We start from the raw sequence: 19,826 nt of genomic DNA, 5'->3' as shown, positions 1-19,826 counted from the left end.
AAGGCAGTACAGGGCATCCCCCTGTCACATGTTCTGTTTACGTTAGCATGTTATCTGTTTACATATCCATAAGCAGCCAGTCTGCTGGAGGCAGGTTAACTACACACCATTGTGTTTGCTCGATTTATGTGAATAGAAGTGTGTGATACTGACACCTCAGTGCCCAGCAGGGTTCATGCTGTTAGTATACACTTACAGCTGTTATTCCCAGCATGCCTGTCACCTTACCTATACCTGCAATGGATTATGTCACACAACAAAGTTGCCTTAGCAGTTTAATATAAAAATAAACTTTCAGCGTCAAAACAACACATCATACTAGTTTTACAAACTAGTACATGCCATTCATTATAGAGGGAGCAGACACACTTGCTGCAGGGGGCCACAAAAATACAGTGGACCCAGTTGGAGCCCAGGCTATTGGGTAAATGTATAATATCATATTAATATTCAACTCATAATGTAATCAATTACCCATTACAACAATAATAGTGTTTTTACAAAAAAACACTGTACCATTCCAGATATATATTTTGCAGATTTTGGTCAAAATATATATCAGATACAAACCAAGGGTGCAGAAATGAAAATAATAAAAAAGTAATGATTCCAGTCCACCATGTAATAGCCATTTATTGTTGAAGTCCAATAACTCTCTGCTCCCCCCCTTTGCACAATGTGGATCTGGTTCAGTCTAACCCACTTGACTGCTGCCCACAACATTATAATTAATAATCATGACATAATTAAAGGGGTGGTTCAACTTTAGGTTAACTTTTAGTATGTTAGAGAATGGTCAATTCTAAGCATCTTTTCAATTGGTCTTCATTATATATTTCTTATAGTTTTTCAATTATTTGCCATATTCTCCTGCCTCTTTCCAGTTATCAAGCAGGGGTCACCGACTCCATCTAAAAACAAATGCTCTGCAAGGCTGCAAACTTATTGTTATTCCTCATTTTACTATTTTGTCCCGCTCCTCTTCATATCACTGTCTCTTATGCAAATCGATGCATGGTTGCTAGGGTAATTTGGACCTTAGCAACCAGACTGCCAAAATGGCAAACTGTAGAGCTGTTGAATAAAATGCTAAACAACTCAAAAACCACAAATAAAAAAAAATTAAACCAATTGTGAATTGTCTTAGAATATCACTCTCTATATCATCCTAACAATTGATTTAAAGGCGAACAACCCCTTTAAGCATTATTTGGGTTTAGTTCACTAGCACATTTTAATAGCTTGCACATGGATCAGCAAGATGGGCATTGCTCCAGAGAAGCTGTATCTATGAAACAAAGCTGCTGCTGCCCAGCATGGGGACATTGGCACTCATTGTCAGAAATAGAAGGGAAGCAAAGTGGACATTGAGTGTAAATGACCCCACTGAATACTGGGAGCAGTGACATTAGTAAACTACTCGCAGGCCTACAGAGAGGTGAGCAGCCAGTCATATCACTGTCATACACTACAATAGTACGGGCATTTCTTTGGGCAGACAGCGCAAGATTTGAGCAGAGGGGCAGGTTCTAGTTTTCAACTTTGTGAGAACTTCTGCAGCCACGACTATGTCCTTCCTTTGCTGGGCCGATGCCCAGTAACTCCTCCACCCCACTACAGCCCGGGATCCAGCCCATGTAACTGGCAGCCTCTCCCCCTCCTTGAGTCACACTCGCTGCCATCAGATTTGGGCTGTAGCGCCCGATCCCCAGGGAGGAGCCTCAGTATCACACTGCGTGCTGCCCTACTCAGCAGGCATGGCCGGTCGTGCGCTACAGCTCCCCCTAGCGGTGTTCTGCTGTATCTTTATATATATATAGAAGCAGGCAAGCTCGCAGCTCAAACACACGGGATACTAACAAGTGATAGGTTGTGTGGGAACCTGCGCCCTACAGTCAAGCAGCGTGGTTGGTAAGTGATGGCTTCTTAAGGTGGAGTGGGGGCAAGTCACTTATCCAATATCTTTATTAACTCACTGTCATATTAGGCTCGTCATAAAATAAGAAGCGGAGTAGAGGGATTCTGGTAGGGACACCAACTCTCAGCGGCATTTAATAGTTACGCTGACACTTAGCAAATTATGTGACGGTCAATTCCTGCTGTATATTTAAAGTATGCAACATTAGCACATACTCTCATACTGCTAACTAACTCTATGGCACTAGCACGCACATAAGGTGTCTCCCAGCTCTATTTCATCATATCATATATACCCACTATAAAGAATATAATATACCTCTATGTAGAAATGTTATAGGACATCTAGCTATACACAGTTTCAGCAATTTAATCCCTACACAACACTGTATCATGGATGATAAAGTGTAAGCTCTTCAGTACAATCATCTCTGCCTCATGCTTTCTAATTTCAGTAGGTGTCTTTATGCATGGGCTTTGTTATAGATATAGATATATATAGATATATATATATATAGATAGATAGATAGATAGATAGATAGATATATGTGTGTGTGTGGTTATGGCATTCTTGTCAATTCTGTGTCATATTAAGTGACACTGTACATCTGCTATCTCCTATATAGTGAATTGCATCTACAAACATAACTACCTAGCAAATAAGTACATGCTCTACAGTTATTATTGTATCATATATATATATATATATATATATATATATGGAGAGAGTTATGTCTGTAGTAATGTTAGGTATTGTGTAATAAAAGTTGGGGTGAGCATATATATACTCAGTGATGCCAAGTGGCACATTCTCTCTTTACAGATGTATATATATGTAATTGGGTCTTGTATACAGAGTTCTCACTCTATTACTGTAAGTTGTTGAGTTTAAGCATCTACCGACAGTATTATGTTTTTCTGTACTCCTTATACCCCTGCCTTGGGGGTCTGTGACTACCTTGCAGTCATGCTCTAGATGCAAATACTTCCATGCACATTTCATTGAATTTATTGTGTGTATGTTGGCTGTTAGCAGTTGATATTCTAGTCCTTGTCATTATGGAACAAATGGAATGTGAGAGTGATTGTGTTGGAGCTTCTGTGCCACTTTCTTTGAGGGATATATCCCTGTATATGATGAATGAAACAAGGTGAAAGTGCTGACATTTTAAACTAAGAGATTCTCCTGTACCTGGCTGCATTGATGCTGAACGAAGTTATATAATGTATTCTCATGTTATCTCATTGATATCATTATCTGCCAGTGCGGGGGAAGCCTTAGTGACATTGTGGGTATCACTGAGTAAAGTTTTGCAGCTGACATCCAGCGATTCTACATATGCACTTTATTACTCTCTTAGATGTCTGTCTGCCCGGCATGTGCTCAGCTGTCTCTTACTCGTGGGCACTGCCACCTTTCCCAGATATTTATATTGCTGCGTGGTGCTGTTGCTCTGTGTGTGTGTCTTGTAAAGAAAGAAAACCCCAAGGTGGGGAGACCTGAATCCACAAGATAGTGCTAGCAAATCTTGTTCAGATCTCTCTGTTAATCAATGTGCTTGGGTATTTTATGCTAAAATTGATTATAAGTGGATTAAAAGAATTGAAGGGTAGCAGTGCAGGAATACTGAAGCGTATCTTATCCCTGTTCCTCTGCAACTCTGCCATATCAGTGAGAAAAGTGGCTTCTTTTACATATGCACTTGTAAAACAGGACGAATGCTGTAATTATTATTTGCATTAAAGCCTAAATGACCCCATTCCCATTTCATGTCAGGCAGAACAAAGGCATCACAGGACAGACAAGATAAGAAAACATACAGGAGGCACTGCCATTGAAAGTCACAATTACAATATGCTAATAATAGATTTGTGCACAAAATAAGTGCCGGGACCTGTGTCTCCTGTCCAAGCAATATAATGGATAAAGGTTAAGCAATCGACTAAAGAGTCCCCTCTGTACTGATCCAGTGAGTTATCATTTCCCTTGTCAGCGATTGATATATTCTGGGCCAATTTTATAATCATATTTCCATTTTTTTATTGTATTGCACGAATGTAATCAGTGAGTGTGTGTTTAGCAAAGCTACCGGGGAGTCTCCTTGTGGAGCTGGCCTGTTAATATCCCTTGTGCTGACCCCTGGATACCAGGTCATCCAATACACTGTGAATGTTTAACCTCTTCTCTGGCAACATGAACCACACATTAACCCTCTCAATGATGTTTTGGAAAGCGCTGCCAATTAAATACATGTTCAGGGCAACCTCTTTAGCTGTGTTAGTGCTCCGTCTGCAACTATTTAACTGCATTATGTTTCAGTCTCCTTGGGCATGAAAGGGTCAAGTGTGCAATATTAATTATTCATAAAGCTAAAGACATGTATATGAAATAGGGTAGTTTTAATTTCTGTAAGGGCCTGTGGGGGTATGAACTGTAGTGTATACCTCAAGGGTGTCAAATCTCTAACAATCCCTGAAGCAGGACTCCCAACATTCTTTGGGAGTTGTGCCTCTCAACTTGTGGCAGGGTGCAGTGCTTGGTTTAAAAGTTTTTACCAAGGGCTACTTTTTCTGTGTTGCAGATAGTGTGCGGCAGAGCTGTCTGGCAAAGACGGAGTCAATTGAACCTGTGTGTTCTGCAGCTATAGTCTTAGTGACTAAATATTTGCACAGGTAGAAGAGTGTAGGGGGCAGTTTACTGCTTTTATATGATAAGGTTTATTTGTGCCATTAGTTGGGGGGGGGGCACAATCCACTCTCCCAGCAGGTGGATCCCTTCCTCCCTAATATCATCTGCGGAGCTACAAGACAGATGTATAAATAAAGGATAGTAATTATAATAACAGCTAGTTGAAAAGACTCTGGGTATCTACATTGGCACTCTTGATAGTAGGACTGTTGATACAGCCTCTTCCCACTTCTTTTGTGTAGTGGTGGTTGTAGGTTGGCTTAGAATGGTTGTAGAAAAGTCACTGTAACTGCCTTTAATATGTTGTAGACAAGGGATTGGACAATAAAGACATCAATACATAAATTAGGCAGGCAAATTCTGTAAAAAATAATTATACCCCAGAAATTAGTTTCCCTAACTCCCTCTGGCAAGAAGGTGCTTGTCTTTTTGTTGAAGATGTAACACAGGATCGCTGTTGTATTGGCCACATGTGGCGTGTACAGATTTGCCCCCAAAAAAGCAAGTATTTTGCTTTTAACACATTTCTGTGGGGTTCACAAACTTAAAGGAAAAACTTTGAATAGGGGATTGGCCCACAGTCATAATTTAGAGTAAAACACCTATGTGCTACCCCAAATATCCTCAGAAATGTAGGTGATTGTTATTACAATGCTTTCACATATATCTGTTATATTGCTAGGACAAGGCTTTAGTGGAAATATAGAAATGCTGCTGATTTCAGATTGCCTTTGCAGAGGCAAGAAATACCTGCTCACTCAGTTGCTGAATAACAACACATGCAGTTTCAGAAAGGCTATTCATTTTCAGTAATTCCAAACAAACACTTACATTATAATGTTGTGAATGGCAGAGATCGTCCTAGTTTAAGCACATTGTAGATGAGTAGCGCTTGCCTAAGACATCAGGACAAAGAAATGTTTTGAGATCAACAAAGGAAAATGCAGTAATTGCACAAAAGCAAAAAAAATAAGATGCCATAGGGAAGAAATGAAAGTGAGAAAGGGAGGCTTGCAGGGGGCAATTAAGAGAATAGATGTGAGTTTCTGTGAGCTGAATTATGGTACAGAACTCCACGGGGTGCCTTAGTACTTTCTGGGAGGGGCCATGTCCAAAGGGCAGATTCTGACATTTTAGGGGGGAAAAACAGGGAACATAGAAGGCAGAGGAAAGAGGTGGATGCCTCTAACAATGCATTAATTACCCTGTAAGGCTGATTTATAGTGATGTGTAGTAATCTGTGTGTGTTGGGGGGGATAAACAATTCCAAGATACTTTGCATTTGGAAAGCCCTCCTTTGTGTTTTGTATGAGAGGATGTTATTAGAGTCCAAATACAATTACTGTCAACGTGATTTAAATAACACAGAGCTCTGCAGGTTTATATACACCATTAGTGGTGGCAAGGGACTGTTACTAGGGGCACTTTCTGTTTTACATTCAAATTCTATTAGCCTTATGTCCCTAAACCCAAATTTTGCAATCATGTAATTTCTGGCAAGTGTTATATGGCTTCATATATAAGAGCTAAGAAATGCAAGTGTGGCAAATGCATAGCAGTAATATTGTTCTGACAGAAAAGAATATATTGCAACTAATAGTGCAGGCCACACAAGCAGATAAGGGTCACTGACTGTGATGCAACTTTTTCCAAATTCTTAAATTCTTTCCTAATTGATGACCCATTATAGATGCATACATTACAACCTGCCTTCTAAGGCAGAGATGGAAAGTTGACCTTAGGGAGTTAGCCTGTTGCTTGAGAGTACAGAATCACCTGCTTATTGATTCCTCTATCAATATGGGGGACACATACTGCATAGCTTTTCCCAGGCCCCTAGCCCCATAGTACTGCGTTGACTACATGAGCAATATGGCTATAGTCAGTTATTGCACAGGCCAGATCTCTCTGGAAGGATCACCAAATCTTTGCTTATGACCATTCATTGGTTCTCCTCCCACAGGATTTGCAGTTAGTAGCATTGACGCCTTGCAGGACTAGGGTCCTAGGTTCAACTCCAAGCAGGGCACTATATGCAAGACATTTTGAGGGCCAAACAATAGATATGGCTTGGGACAATGGAGTGTGAGGAATCACCCCGATCTGATGAGCATCACCTCCGCTACCTATATCAGATAAAAGTACTCCCATGATCTTCTATGCTTTTGATTCCCAGGAAACATTTAATCTCAATAGTACACATACTGCCTGTCTTCATGCGACCATCACCCTAGGCCTGGCCTTAATCTTATTTGGATAAACCTGTTTATCTGGGAATCTTTTGAAGGTAGCAAACACAATTTGTTCATAGTGAGCTCTTGATCTCAGATCAGCTTTCTTTTGTCCAGAGATCCAGCCATAATCCTTACCTGTATTGTTCCGGCATTTCTAGAAGTTTAGGGTTACAAGAGAACTTGCTTAACCTAAATAAACTCTTATTGTTAGTGGTCGGTGAAATGGGTCCAGTCAATTAATACAATTTATTTGCAATTGTTCTGTACACAGCCATTTGCTTTTCTAAACATTTCCTGACACTTTTCCCTACTGAACTCAGGGAAGAATACTGATACGATTATTGCAGTACAGGTGGGGTTTATGGTCCCAGGTGCAGGGCTCTTCTTTCCATGCAGTCAGTATATATTCTGCTTTCCTATCTGCCTTAATAAGACCCACTGTCCTGAATAAGACTAGATCATATGGAAAGGCAATTAAAGTGACATTTGTTTCCCAGTGATACTTTATATGTATGGCTTATTCACCATCCTGCAGCGGATGTGAGAGTTGTAATTCACAACAGCTTAAGGGTTCTCAGTTTAACTTACCTGGCATAATGCCACACAAGGAGATTTGTAACTGGCTACTTAAGGGTTAATGTTTCCTGTATTCACAAGCTACCTTTCTAGTGAGTGTCTTGTACCATAGATAGTATAAAACTAATTTCACCCATCTAAATTTTGCCTTTTAAAAGTTTAAATAAGTGCAACTGTTCAAACTTTGCAGAGGCCTTACAGCATGCCAATATTATTGCTCTCCATCTTTTACATTTGAATGTGACACACAAGTAAAAAAAAAAGTTGGAGTCCCCAGGTTAATGAAATTAAGCAAATATACAGGTCTTATTCAATGGGGTATAGAAAGAGCATAAAAGCATTCAGAGGCAGACACAGGGAGCTAAGTATTTTATGGTTGGAATATGCATGAAAAGTTAAGAAGCACAAGGTTTATTTCAAGTAGAAGCATAAGGTAACAATGTAGATGTGTATTTCAACAAGGATTCCCCAGCCAGACAGTCTATTTCTAATTCATGGAGGAACATGCTAATATAACAACCAACTGGAAAATGGTTATATTAAATATATAAATATTTTATTATACTTAGCCTTGCTTTACTTCACAATTTTCATCTATAGGAGATGACAGAAAGATAGAATTTTTTTTTCTTTTTGGGGCCAAATAATGTTCTTATTATGTTTCCTGCCTTATGACTTTGGGATATGCCCTGTAGATATGTATCACACATATTTTTCTCTTTCAGCATTACACTGCATGCACTGTACCAACACTTTACAGTGCATGCTCCCACCCTTTAATTGCTCAAAGAATCCCCCAATCAGTGTACTAACCTCATTAGAACAGTTTTGGGCCCTGGATCTTATTGAGAGAGCATTGAACATAAACAAAAAACCTCACATCACTTGCAGTCCAGATTGATCAGCCCGCGACCCTCTACTAGGGGAGTGGAAATATGTAAAGAAAACAAAAAGGCGAAGGGCACTAAATGAATCCACAAAGGCCACATACATGTAGTGAAATATATTAATTGTAAAAGTTAAAAGAAACTCTATTACAAAACCTTACACATTTTATAGCAGATGTCATTTAATAATAGGTTTGGCCTATCGCATTGGCTAAATGACAGCAGTACCAGCGCCAGATGGAAGAGATGTGCCATGACCAATTTAGCTCAGTGTTAACCTTGCACCACAGTTCAGACATCTGTTGAGTGCAGCACAACATTAATTCTGTACAAGAGCACCCATGTAGTCAAAGAAAGGATGCAGAAAGTACACAAATTTGCATTTGTTCCAGGGGAATTACCTGTTTGATAATCTTACAATGTCACATGTAAAAATCAATGGGCTTTCATGTAATAAATTGCGCAGACAAGCATACAGTAATTAAAGAACATTGATGGTAGTAATTGTCTTTGTATAGAAGGTAGGTGGTCACTGAGCCCATTGTATGGGTAAGGAGTATTAATATTTTTGAGATCGGTTCTCTAATCTGGGGCTTTTAGGATTTCACATGCTTGCCGATTCTATCACACATATCCCCTTTAAATTTTTAATCCCCTAGACACAAAGGACTGCAGAGAAGCAATTGAGTGTCTGTGTTTAGGATTAGAGGAGCCATTGCATCATTACCATGAAGATTCCATATGCTCTTATGGGCCTTGGCTCGTACCCTACATAAACTGACCTTTTTTATATAGCTCTGGTCACAGGGACAATAATTTTACAGTCTCAAGGATTTAAAGATTATGTCGAAGACCAAGAGAAAAAAAAAATCATGTCACTGTCATAGACATAGGGAGGAGAGCCAGGTCACAGCACACTGAGGACAATTGGGTCATTTGTACAAATTTTAACACTTTGAGACAATGTGTACTTTAACCCTTTCAAATATATCACTCTTAGCACCCCCACCAACTTCACACTTGCTATGTCACCTACATGTGTTTCTTGTTAGGGGGAAGGGGCATGAGCTGATGCACATGTGGTTAAGGGTTATTTAGCCATCAAAGGGCACACGTAAAAAGCAAAGCAAATCTGGGGTCATTTCAGGCTGATTTCCTGGCGGTACAGGACTCAACGGATAACCTTTACAAGCTTTTCCCTGTACCTCTAATGGGCATCTCTAGCTCATAAAAAGAATTCTTCATTAATACTTAACCTGTTAATTAATAACTGCTTGGAACTACAGTATGAAGTAACATTACTAACATGAATATTTAAAATGTCAAAGCGTTGTACAGTAGAAGGAGTTATACATGAAACATACAAATTACATACAACAACTGATCGATACAGGAGGTAAAGAGGACTCTGCTCATTAGAGATCTAAAACATGAATAACTTTTGCCCTGCAAATACAGGCATAGCTCAAGGATTCTGTGTCCCCTTGAAATTTGTCAGCTTGTCTTTGCAAAGGCATATGCTTTTGGAAATTAATGATATCGATATTTCAACAATTTTCACATGATTCATATAGAAAACCACAGAGGGTCAGTTTTGATGCCACATTTTGTGTAAAACCTGGTGAAACAATGCCCAAAATCACTATATATGCCATTGGCCCAAATAGTGTGCCACCCACATACTCTGCGTTCATCCATGTGATCTTGGGCTTTGCCTAATAACAATTTTGAGCCTGCATTTGATGTATTCTAATGCAATGGACAAATGCAACAATACCCAACCCATGCCCCATGCAACCAGACATGCCCACGTGACCCAGCTCTTTTAACTGATAGCTTGCATTCACAAAGAACACATTTACAGATTTTCATGCAAAAGTTCCCATTCCATGGAAAAAACTTTGTGACATTTGCAATTTAACATATGCCTGAGGGAAGAGGTTATTGCTTGCGTAGCTCACTTCCCTGTCAAAAGACTATAATCCATTATGGCAAGGGAACAGAAGGGAGCAAGGGGCATAAGATAAATGACTTCCTGCAGATACCTAAAACACATTCATTAAATGTAATTTTAATTGATAATAATCTGAAAGATATTCTTCTATTAAAACAACAAGTATGGAGGCATACAATAGCACTTTGTTAATAAGGATTCATGTTCTTAATAAACAGTCCATACAATAGAATCCAATAAATATATCATATTATACAGATTTGCTACAAAAGCTTTTTAGCCAAAAAAAATCACATTTTATCTAAACCTGACTTTAACCAGGAGAAATCCAGGCACTGTTATCAGTATCAGCCCTTTGTATAATAGGGCTGCGTTGCCAACACATGGTATTATTTGTTGGTGCACCTCAGGCAGTTTTGGTTCCAGTTTTGCTGTGGTGCATTTGAATGGGTGTATGATGCACAGAAGCTGCAGGATATATAAATTAGATTGGGGCACAATTAACTGCACCCAATTTGCTGATACTGTATGTGCATCAGAGAAGAGAATCTGTAGCACATATCAGCATTCACAATATTATTATCTGGAGTTGAAATATAAAGTCAGTAGCTTCTTCCCAATGAGCCCCCTTCAAGCATACAGCAGCACAAATGTATTACACTCAACTACAAACAAGGTATTCAATTGAGCTATATTTGTTGTTAAGGTTTTGAGGCCTGTATCTGCTTTAGTGCCATAATATAACTATCATTACTACAATGTTTTAGTATACGTTGTGATGGGCGAATCTGACCCGTTTCGCTTTGCAGAAAATTTGTGAAACAACAAAAATTAGCTAAAATGCATTGAAGTCTTTGGACGACAGAATTTTTATGTGAAGCTTTTATATGGAAATTGGGAGAAAAGCCAATAGAAACTGGTACAAAAAAATGTCAGCGCCACTCACAATTAATGATGCTAAATGTATTGATACATATATTTATATATATATATATATATATATATATATATATATATATATATATATATATATATATATATACTGTAGAATGTTTATTTGTGAGTTATATCTTATGATGTGTCTGTTTATCCTGCAGGTTGTTTGCAGACATTTTGCAGCAATGAGTGCAGCTGATTTTGCCGCTGCAATGGATTACATGGAAAGTGTCAATTCAAGCGATTTCAATCTGAGCTGTTCCAATGGGGACTGCATTATACTGGAGTCCTTATCCTGCCCCAACACGCTGAACAAGAGTGCTCTGCTCTACACGCTTGCTATAGTCTACATCTTTATATTTGTAATGGGACTCCTGGCCAACTCTATGGTGATCTGGCTCAACCTGCAAGCTAAGACTACTGGGTATGAAACTCACCTGTATATTTTCAATTTGGCCGTAGCTGATCTATGTGTCCTTCTCACTCTGCCAGTCTGGGTGGTGTCCTTAGTCCAGCATAACCAGTGGCCAATGGGTGAGATGACCTGCAAGATTACACACCTGGTGTTCTCTATTAACCTGTACAGCAGCATCTTCTTTCTAACATGCATGAGTGTTGATCGCTACCTGTGTGTGTCACTAAATGGCACTGCTGGCCAGCGCCGAAGAAAGATCATACGGCGATTAGTCTGTGTCCTTGTCTGGCTTGTTGCCTTTGTTGTCTCCCTACCAGACACTTACTACTTAAAGACTGTTTCCTCACCTGTTACTAATGAAACCTATTGTCGCTCAATGTACCCTGAGGAAACCTTCAAAGAGTGGCTATTGGGAATGGAGATAGTGTCAATTATGCTCGGATTCGTTATTCCCTTCCCAATAATTGCGATCTTTTATTGCCTACTGGCTTGGACTATTTCTTCTTCATCTTCTTCTGCGGACCAAGAGCGGAGAATTAGTGGAAGGCTCATTGTTTCATATGTAGTTGTGTTTATGGTTTGTTGGCTGCCATACCATGCCATGGTCATACTAGATGTTATGTCCTTCCTTCAGCTGCTTCCTTTCAGTTGTTTCTTGGATAATTTCCTTTATGCTGCCCTCCACATCACTCAGTGTTACTCCCTGCTCCACTGCTGTATTAACCCAATCTTGTACAGCTTCATCCACCGAAACAATCGCTACGAGATAATGAAAGCCTTTATCTTCCGCTACTCATCAAAGACTGGTCTCTCCAAGCTCATTGAATCCTCTAAGGTATCTGAAGCGGAATATTCAGCTGTAGACCAAATTCCAAAGTGAGGATGCTGGTGCCTTAGACAACTGCCTTAGAAATCTATGTGCCTCACAGTTATGTCTGAATTGGGCAACTGGGACCAAAGTAGCTCACACTTATCAGCTGAGAGTGAAATTGAATCATCTTGAAAGCAGTTGCCTATGCAGGAGTGCAGTTTGGCAGATCAACATGCCATTAATAAGACATTAGAGGCACTCAAGCAAAGTGAAATGTAACCTGCTTGCAAATTATCTTTAGCTGTTCTGTACCCTTAACAGGGAGAATAAAGCACTGACACAAGTTTCTGTGAACGTTACTGTTCATAAGGGCCAAGACCAAGCTTCCTTCTTTGCAATAAATAATGGACTAAACTGACTGAGTAACTCTCTTTTCCCAGTCTCTACAAGCACAACTTAAAAGGACTCTCAGCCAAATAGCCACAACTGGCAACCTGCCCAGTGAATGTGGTATCTTGAGTGCAAGTGTAATCTGTAAATACTGTATGTCAGCCACTGTTGTAATATATGTAATATAAAATGCTTTTTCTAAAGCTCCTATATATATATTTTTCTATAGCTTATTCTATTTAAAAGCCATTTTTGTTAATTGGCAATACTTTGTATTTGAAATTCAAATAGACATATCTATATATCTTCCATATATGAAATCTATATTTTTGAAGTGTTTATTATGTTGTGTGACAACTGAGATTTTCACTTGTTTCATAATGTCCTTTGATGGTTTTGATATTTACTGAACGCTCTTTTAGCCATTAAAGCATTTCATTAAACCACTTGGATTGCAAAGTTTATTATGGTCATAACATTGCATTTGAGTGTCAGATTATGTGTGTGGGTTATGGCCAAATGAGTGTGTGTCTTCTTGAGTACATTTTTATGTGTGTGTGTCAGTGTGCCATTCTATGTTAGAGGAGCATTGTATTACTGGAAGCAGCTTTTGGTTGTGGGAATAAAGGGCAAGCTTTGCACTCCATCTTTCATAAGAGGAACAAAAAGAAAGACTGGGTAATGAGGAACTTGCAAAACATTATGCATAACAATACAGACCAGTATAACAGGTAAACCATCAACAGTTGGCTGCAAGATTCTATATAAATAGTCCAACAACAACTGTTGTAAATCTTTAGCTCTAAACAAAAAGAACAATTGGAGTCCCCAAATCTAAATTGTATTAAAAAAGTACTTTAGGGCCCTTTAGATTTTTAACCCTACACCCCTCTTTTTGCTATTGCAGAAAACAAAGATTTTGCTTTGATAAGCACATAGATTTCCTGGTGAAGGCATAGAGGACACCTACACTATTCCATATAATTATTATGGCCCCACAGCCTGCCTGAGTACTCCATATACTTCATTGTCTGACGTGTTCATATAAACAAATAAAATAAAACAAATGGTATGAGCCATAATGCAATTATAATATAGCATTAGAACAGCTGCAGAGGCCAAAAAGTGATCCCAATGTCTAAATATTGCCATACAGGATAGCCAAATTTAAAATTTCTTTAATCTTCACACCCACCGTATAGCTGGAACAATCAGTTGCACAGCCATTTTTTGTTTTGCAGTGGTGCTACACTAAAGGCAACAAATATTTTTTAGTTACTGAAATTTGAAACCAAGAAGGAATATTTTTCTAATGCATTGTGGTTATTTCGTTTTTTGCAAAAAAAAAAAAAAAAATGGTGAATATGCTGCCCCACTAAAGCTAGCTAAACACAGACAATGAATTTGGGTAATTTTCATCCACTTTTCTGCCTGTATGTATTGTAGGTCCATAGGATCATAATTCCAATTGGATTCTGGTCACACACATTAGTATTATTATTATATACAATTCATAAACAGCCAACAAATTCTGATGCACAATACTGTAGAAGGGCGTATACATCAAACATACAGATCATATATATGAATACTGACTTATACAAGAGGTGAACAGCCTAAAAATTCAAGTCTTATTCCACAAGAGAGGATGGAGTTAATGTCCCCTGCAACACTGAACCTTATTGCCAGAAATATTCACATGACATAATCATATGACACAGACATCACATTGCACAGACATGACATGGTATTCACATGACACTCACAGGTTGCTGTAAAAATGCAGAGTAGGTAGGTTGGCAAAGTAGGTTATTAGCCAAGGAAGACTGATGGGGAAACAACTATGTAGATTGGCCTTGCACTTAATTAAAGTAATTTGTGGTGCTGCGAGCAAGTGCTGCTTCATATCAGTTGACAAAGAACATCCAAGTGACACTATATTCATATAGCTAATATATTTGCTAAAAGAGTCACTAGTTAGGGTCAGACTTACAGATTTTTAGCTGATCAATATGTTATGATTTATTAACAACTTCCTGACTCAAAGAGCAGATGCTGTTCAATGGGGTGTTAAAGCACTGGACTTCCTATACATCCCTATAAATGTTGGAACTTTGCAATGAGGATTAACAGTTCAAACAACTATCTCTGTAAAATAGGTACTTCCATGTACTATAAGAGAAAGATATATGAGCCAATTCCTGACATTTTTAAAGGAACATTTACATCAAAACATTAAATTGTTTTAAAGTAATTAAAATATAATGTAGTGTTGCCTTGCACTGGTAAAACGGCTGTGTTTGCCTCAGAAACACTACTATTGTTTATATAAATAAGCTGCTGTGTAGCAATAGGGGCAGCCATTCAAAGGAAAAAAGGCTCAGGTTACACAGCAGATAGCAGCTAAGCTCTGTAGAACATAATGGTGTTATCTGTTATCCACTATTTAACCTGTGATATATAGCCTTTTTTCATTTTCCATCATTGCTACACAGCAGCTTGTTTATATGAACTATATTAGAGTTTCTGAAGCAAATAGATCAGTTTTACCTAGGGCTGCAACAAATCCACTTTTTTTGATTCGGCCGAACCCCTAAATCCTTTGCGAAAGATTCGGCCAAATACCAACCGAATCGTAATTTGCATATGCAAATTAGGGGTAGGAAGGGCAAAACATTTTTTACTTCCATGTTTTGTGACAAAAAGTCAAGAGATTTTCCTCTTATCCCTCATTATTGTAAAACACAATTTTTTGGTGTTACTGTTCCTTTAAGCTGCTGTTGTTCTTGAGGGAAACCATGACTACAATTTAATGTAACGTGACATATTCATAGAATAAGAACTTTTACAATAAAAAAATAATGAAATCCATGGCAAATTTTTCACCAGGTTTTGCCTCGGGAAAGACACCCATAGACTCCAACGAAAAAATGAAAAAAATTGATGCGCATCAAAAAAATTTGTCGCACATAGACTTCAATGCGTTTGGTGAATTTGTAGCCATTTTGCGAATTTTCGGGCAAGCAGAACGCCCATCACTAGAACAAAAGCTGCAATGTACAGAACTAGAAATTCAATATAATACATTCCAGTAAAGTTCTTTATTACACATTACTCTGAAATAAGCTGCCCAAGTTCCCATGTTTGGCAATTCCTCAAAGTTGCAAGAGAAATTTGATCTGTCACTCAGCTAAATCCCATACATACACAAGGAAGGGTGTGTTTGCTGGTGACTGCATCTATACAAGCACCAAATCTCTCACTAAGCTCTTAAGAGAGCAGACCCTGCTTGTAATGTCTGGTTTCCCAGTGACCTTAAAACACCTTGCTTATTACTGGACTTGTTTGAACATGGCTCTTCTCTCAGACTTCCTACCCCCTCAACTATAAAGATCCCAGACAGACAGAAAGACCACAGGATTGCATAGCTCTCACCCTGGCACAGACTGGTGGGTCTTGTATGGTTATAGGTGCTTTCAAGAAGATGAACTGGATTATACAGTGAATAGTGTACCCCTTATTGTAAAACATAAGGATATTACAAGTAACCAAGGTAACTTTTAATCCACATATTTTAGAACAATAGGTGCAGTATTGATAATACACATGTTTCACAAGTGACACATGACACAGCATCCAAAATTTAACACTGATGATAGCTTATGACATCACTGAGAAATGTTTATAAGGACATCATTTACAGGATATTTATGGCATAGAGCCCTATACTGTAGTTAGTGATATAACTAGGGGATAATTTGTCCTACCGCAAAAAAGTATTAATGCACCTCCCTGTACTCAAAATTGCTGACAATATCATCATATGTATCAAATCAATCCAGACTGCCAGTATTGTAATGACCCCAGCTGCCAGTTATCTTATTTTGAAGCTCTGCCCATAGTGAATTTGAAGACCCTGGGCACCTACACAGAATGGTGAACCCATGATATATTTATTGCACTTTAATAAGAATATGGCAGTGTTCATCCATGTTAATAATTGTGAATGACTCAACATGAGAAGGGATTACTTTGGATTGAGACAATACCATCGATAGGATGCGGCTTGGGCTCAGGTAATATATTTATGTCCAGAAAAAGCCATGTGCCTTTATATAGTCATGGACATACTCTGTGAATTCTAATATCCTTATATTTTACAATAGGAGCACATTATTCCATATAAACCATGCAACAGTCATGAGACACAATAATCTGAATGCTTTGTTCTTATAAATGGTACTTATTGATTACTGTTGTGTTGCAGGAGACACTCAATCTTAAAATTACCAGGGACAGATGCATGTGCAGTAGAATGAAATAGCCGACTTTTTAGTTAAAGTTCACCTTTTCGCATGCGCTGTCCCGAGAAGAAAGAGGAAGTAGAAGGATCACTCAGTGGTGCTCACTGGAGGAACCCCCGGGCCGGTGCAGTTTTCTGCTGATGGGTTTCAGGTAAGTATATACAATCACTTGGGGGTGCCTAACATTTGGCACCCCCAAATGGAAGAAGACTTTCCTTCTTTTTTAATGCTTACCTATGTTCTACTACATTACACATGCAGAAGGTGCACTAGGCTACAGACATACTGTATATAGGGGTCAATGGGGACCAAAAAAACACTTATTCTAGATAAGGCAATTTTAATGTATTATAAATAGAATTTTATCATCTCATGAATCTTTTAATACATTTTAAATTTTCCAGCTGATAATTGTCCCTGCTTGCTGCAGTTAACTGCACTACCCATACGCACCCCCTGGTCCTTCTCCACCCATGCTGATGTTTTCTCACAAAACTAACTTTGAGACAACAAACTTTATAATAACATACGAACAGATTTTGATTATTAGAAGGAATTGTCTTTCCAGTCAGGGCCGGATTTATATAATGGGAACCCCTAGGCCCATTGGCGTTAGTCGCCCCTTTATTCTGGCAAATTTTCATCATCTGGACTGGAGCAATGGGAACTGGCTCATGGGAAATTTAAAAATGATTGTATCTCCAGCGCATCCCCAGTGTTTTTGAACCAATGTGGGTGTGGTTGGGCAGCATGCCACCCCCCTAAAATCCTGCCGCCCTAGGCCCGGGCCTAGGTGGCCTTTCCACAAATCCGGGCCTGCCTCCAATTCCAGAACTAAGCAAAGGTCGAGGTCTCTTTGCTGTGGAACTTCACTCATCACCCACTTGCCCATCACTAATTCTCCCTAAGGAGGCAGAATTCAAAGTGTTAATTTCCTGGCCAGGAAATGAGGGCATGAAATCGGAGGTAACCTGGTAACAGGAGATAGATAGGCACCCAAGCTACTTAATAGCCAATTTCTGGGAGAATCACACTATGATCTATTTGTGCACAGACTAGTAGGAATAATAGAATTATACTCAAGTTCTGTAAAACTTTGGAAAGAGGGATAAATATGAACTGCCTTAGTCTGGACCAGCAAGATTGAAATGTAAGGGCTATGGAGAACCTAAAATACATGTAAACTGCTATTTAAAAAGAATATCTTCAACCATTAAATCATCTTTCATTTTAACAATTGTCTCTGTAAATGCATTATAAAATGTAAATTAATGTATATACACCATTTTAATGCTCTGTTCATTTTAGGTAGGTAAACAGTCTAAGTCTGCCTATTTTTGCCGATGGTCTTGTACAAGGAAGGTTTTTTGGAATGTGAGGTTAATATTGAGTTATAATAATTTTTAGAAAAGGAGGGCAAGGAGGTCCTGCTCAGACACTACCTGCCCCTTGGCTATCAGCCAGAACACATTCTCATTATCATAGTTACAGCGTAGCCAAGTTATTTTTCCCAAAGAGTTTCTCTGCACCCCCCAGTCCAAGTAAGACTAGAAAGAGGCCATTGTTACACACAGAAACATTTGAAACTGATTACACAGAAGAGGTAGTTTAGAAATAATTGAGACATGTAAGAGACTTATGCCCATCACTGCTAACTGAATCTCTGGAAGGAGACACATATTTGTATTCACTGTGACACCCCCTCCCCCAGATATATTTTAACCTGAATATTTTACTGTCAACTTAGAGTAATGCAAAAATCATTGTGCATAGATAAAAAGATGAGTCTGTATACTGATGTTGCCCTATATAGCTGATATTGCTATTGGCTGGGATCTCAAACACATTTCTCAAACATTACATGCTGTGAGTGTGATTAAGTTACTTTCTGCAGAGTGGATGGGAAAAGATCCAGCAATTTTTATGATATTGATGTACATGCAAAATAGGCATTTACTACTGTTTCTGGGATCAGTCAGGTACCCCAGCAGTGCACCTATGTGTCTTGAGCCCTGTACTGCACAGCAGGATTTGCAGGGGCTGGCCCATCATCTTATAATAATATGAGCATGAATAATCATTGTTGGGCAAAAATTCCACAGCACACTTTCAGCTGCAAAAATAGTCAAAAAGGGTCTGAAAAAAGTGCCCAAATATCGCCTGTATGTTACTTTTGGTCTGAATACACGTTTTCACTATTTTTGTCGGTGAAGGCTAGAGACCTGTAGTGAGCACCTACCATCACAACTAGCGGCAATTTACTTGCATGAATAGAAGCTAGTTTTCCCGTGGATTGGGCTGGTTGGGGCTGACTTCCACACAAAGTTTGCAGGTGGGTGTGGTCTAAACTTTAGCCTGCGTCCACTCCACATGTGATCTTCTAGCTCCCCACTTCCTCCTGGATATGCTCCTATTTATATACTTGTGCCCCTCCCCCTTCCATGATGTCAAGGAGGGCAGGTTGGGTGCAGGTATATAAATATGAGCATGTAGTGGGTTAGGGTCAGGTGCGGGTTCTCTAGGGTCGGGTGCGGGTCAAGTTTTTACTCACTGCTAGATGTACTCCAACTGCATAGGTGTGACTAACCAAGGTAACATTCTGTTACAGTTGAAAACCATAATTCTTGTGTTGAAGGTAAAGTAATTATTCCTTCTTGCACCTGTTCCAATGCACATTCTGCTGTATAGGAGGTCCTACATCAGGGAAAAGGAA

The 19,826-nt window shown here is 38.9% G+C and overlaps 1 protein-coding gene across 1 annotated transcript; it reads left to right on the top strand.

Annotated features, from left to right (window-relative positions):
* The first annotated feature begins 1,808 nt into the window (after positions 1–1,808).
* Positions 1,809–13,252, top strand: ackr3.S (atypical chemokine receptor 3 S homeolog). The gene is made up of 2 exons (XM_018238939.2): positions 1,809–1,911; positions 11,355–13,252. The coding sequence occupies exon 2, from the start codon at positions 11,379–11,381 to the stop codon at positions 12,486–12,488; it is 1,110 nt and encodes a 369-aa protein (XP_018094428.1). The 5' UTR covers positions 1,809–1,911; positions 11,355–11,378; the 3' UTR covers positions 12,489–13,252.
* Positions 13,253–19,826: the final 6,574 nt, after the last annotated feature.

The sequence above is a fragment of the Xenopus laevis genome, chromosome 9_10S (assembly GCF_017654675.1).
Source record: "Xenopus laevis strain J_2021 chromosome 9_10S, Xenopus_laevis_v10.1, whole genome shotgun sequence".
In the NCBI taxonomy this organism is placed as follows: Eukaryota; Metazoa; Chordata; class Amphibia; order Anura; family Pipidae; genus Xenopus; species Xenopus laevis.
This window is presented reverse-complemented; position numbering and strand designations above follow the sequence as displayed.

Excerpts from the sequence above, each read along its gene's own strand:
- ackr3.S (XM_018238939.2), top strand. The coding sequence starts at position 11,379 with ATGAGTGCAGCTGATTTTGCCGCTGCAATGGATTACATGGAAAGTGTC.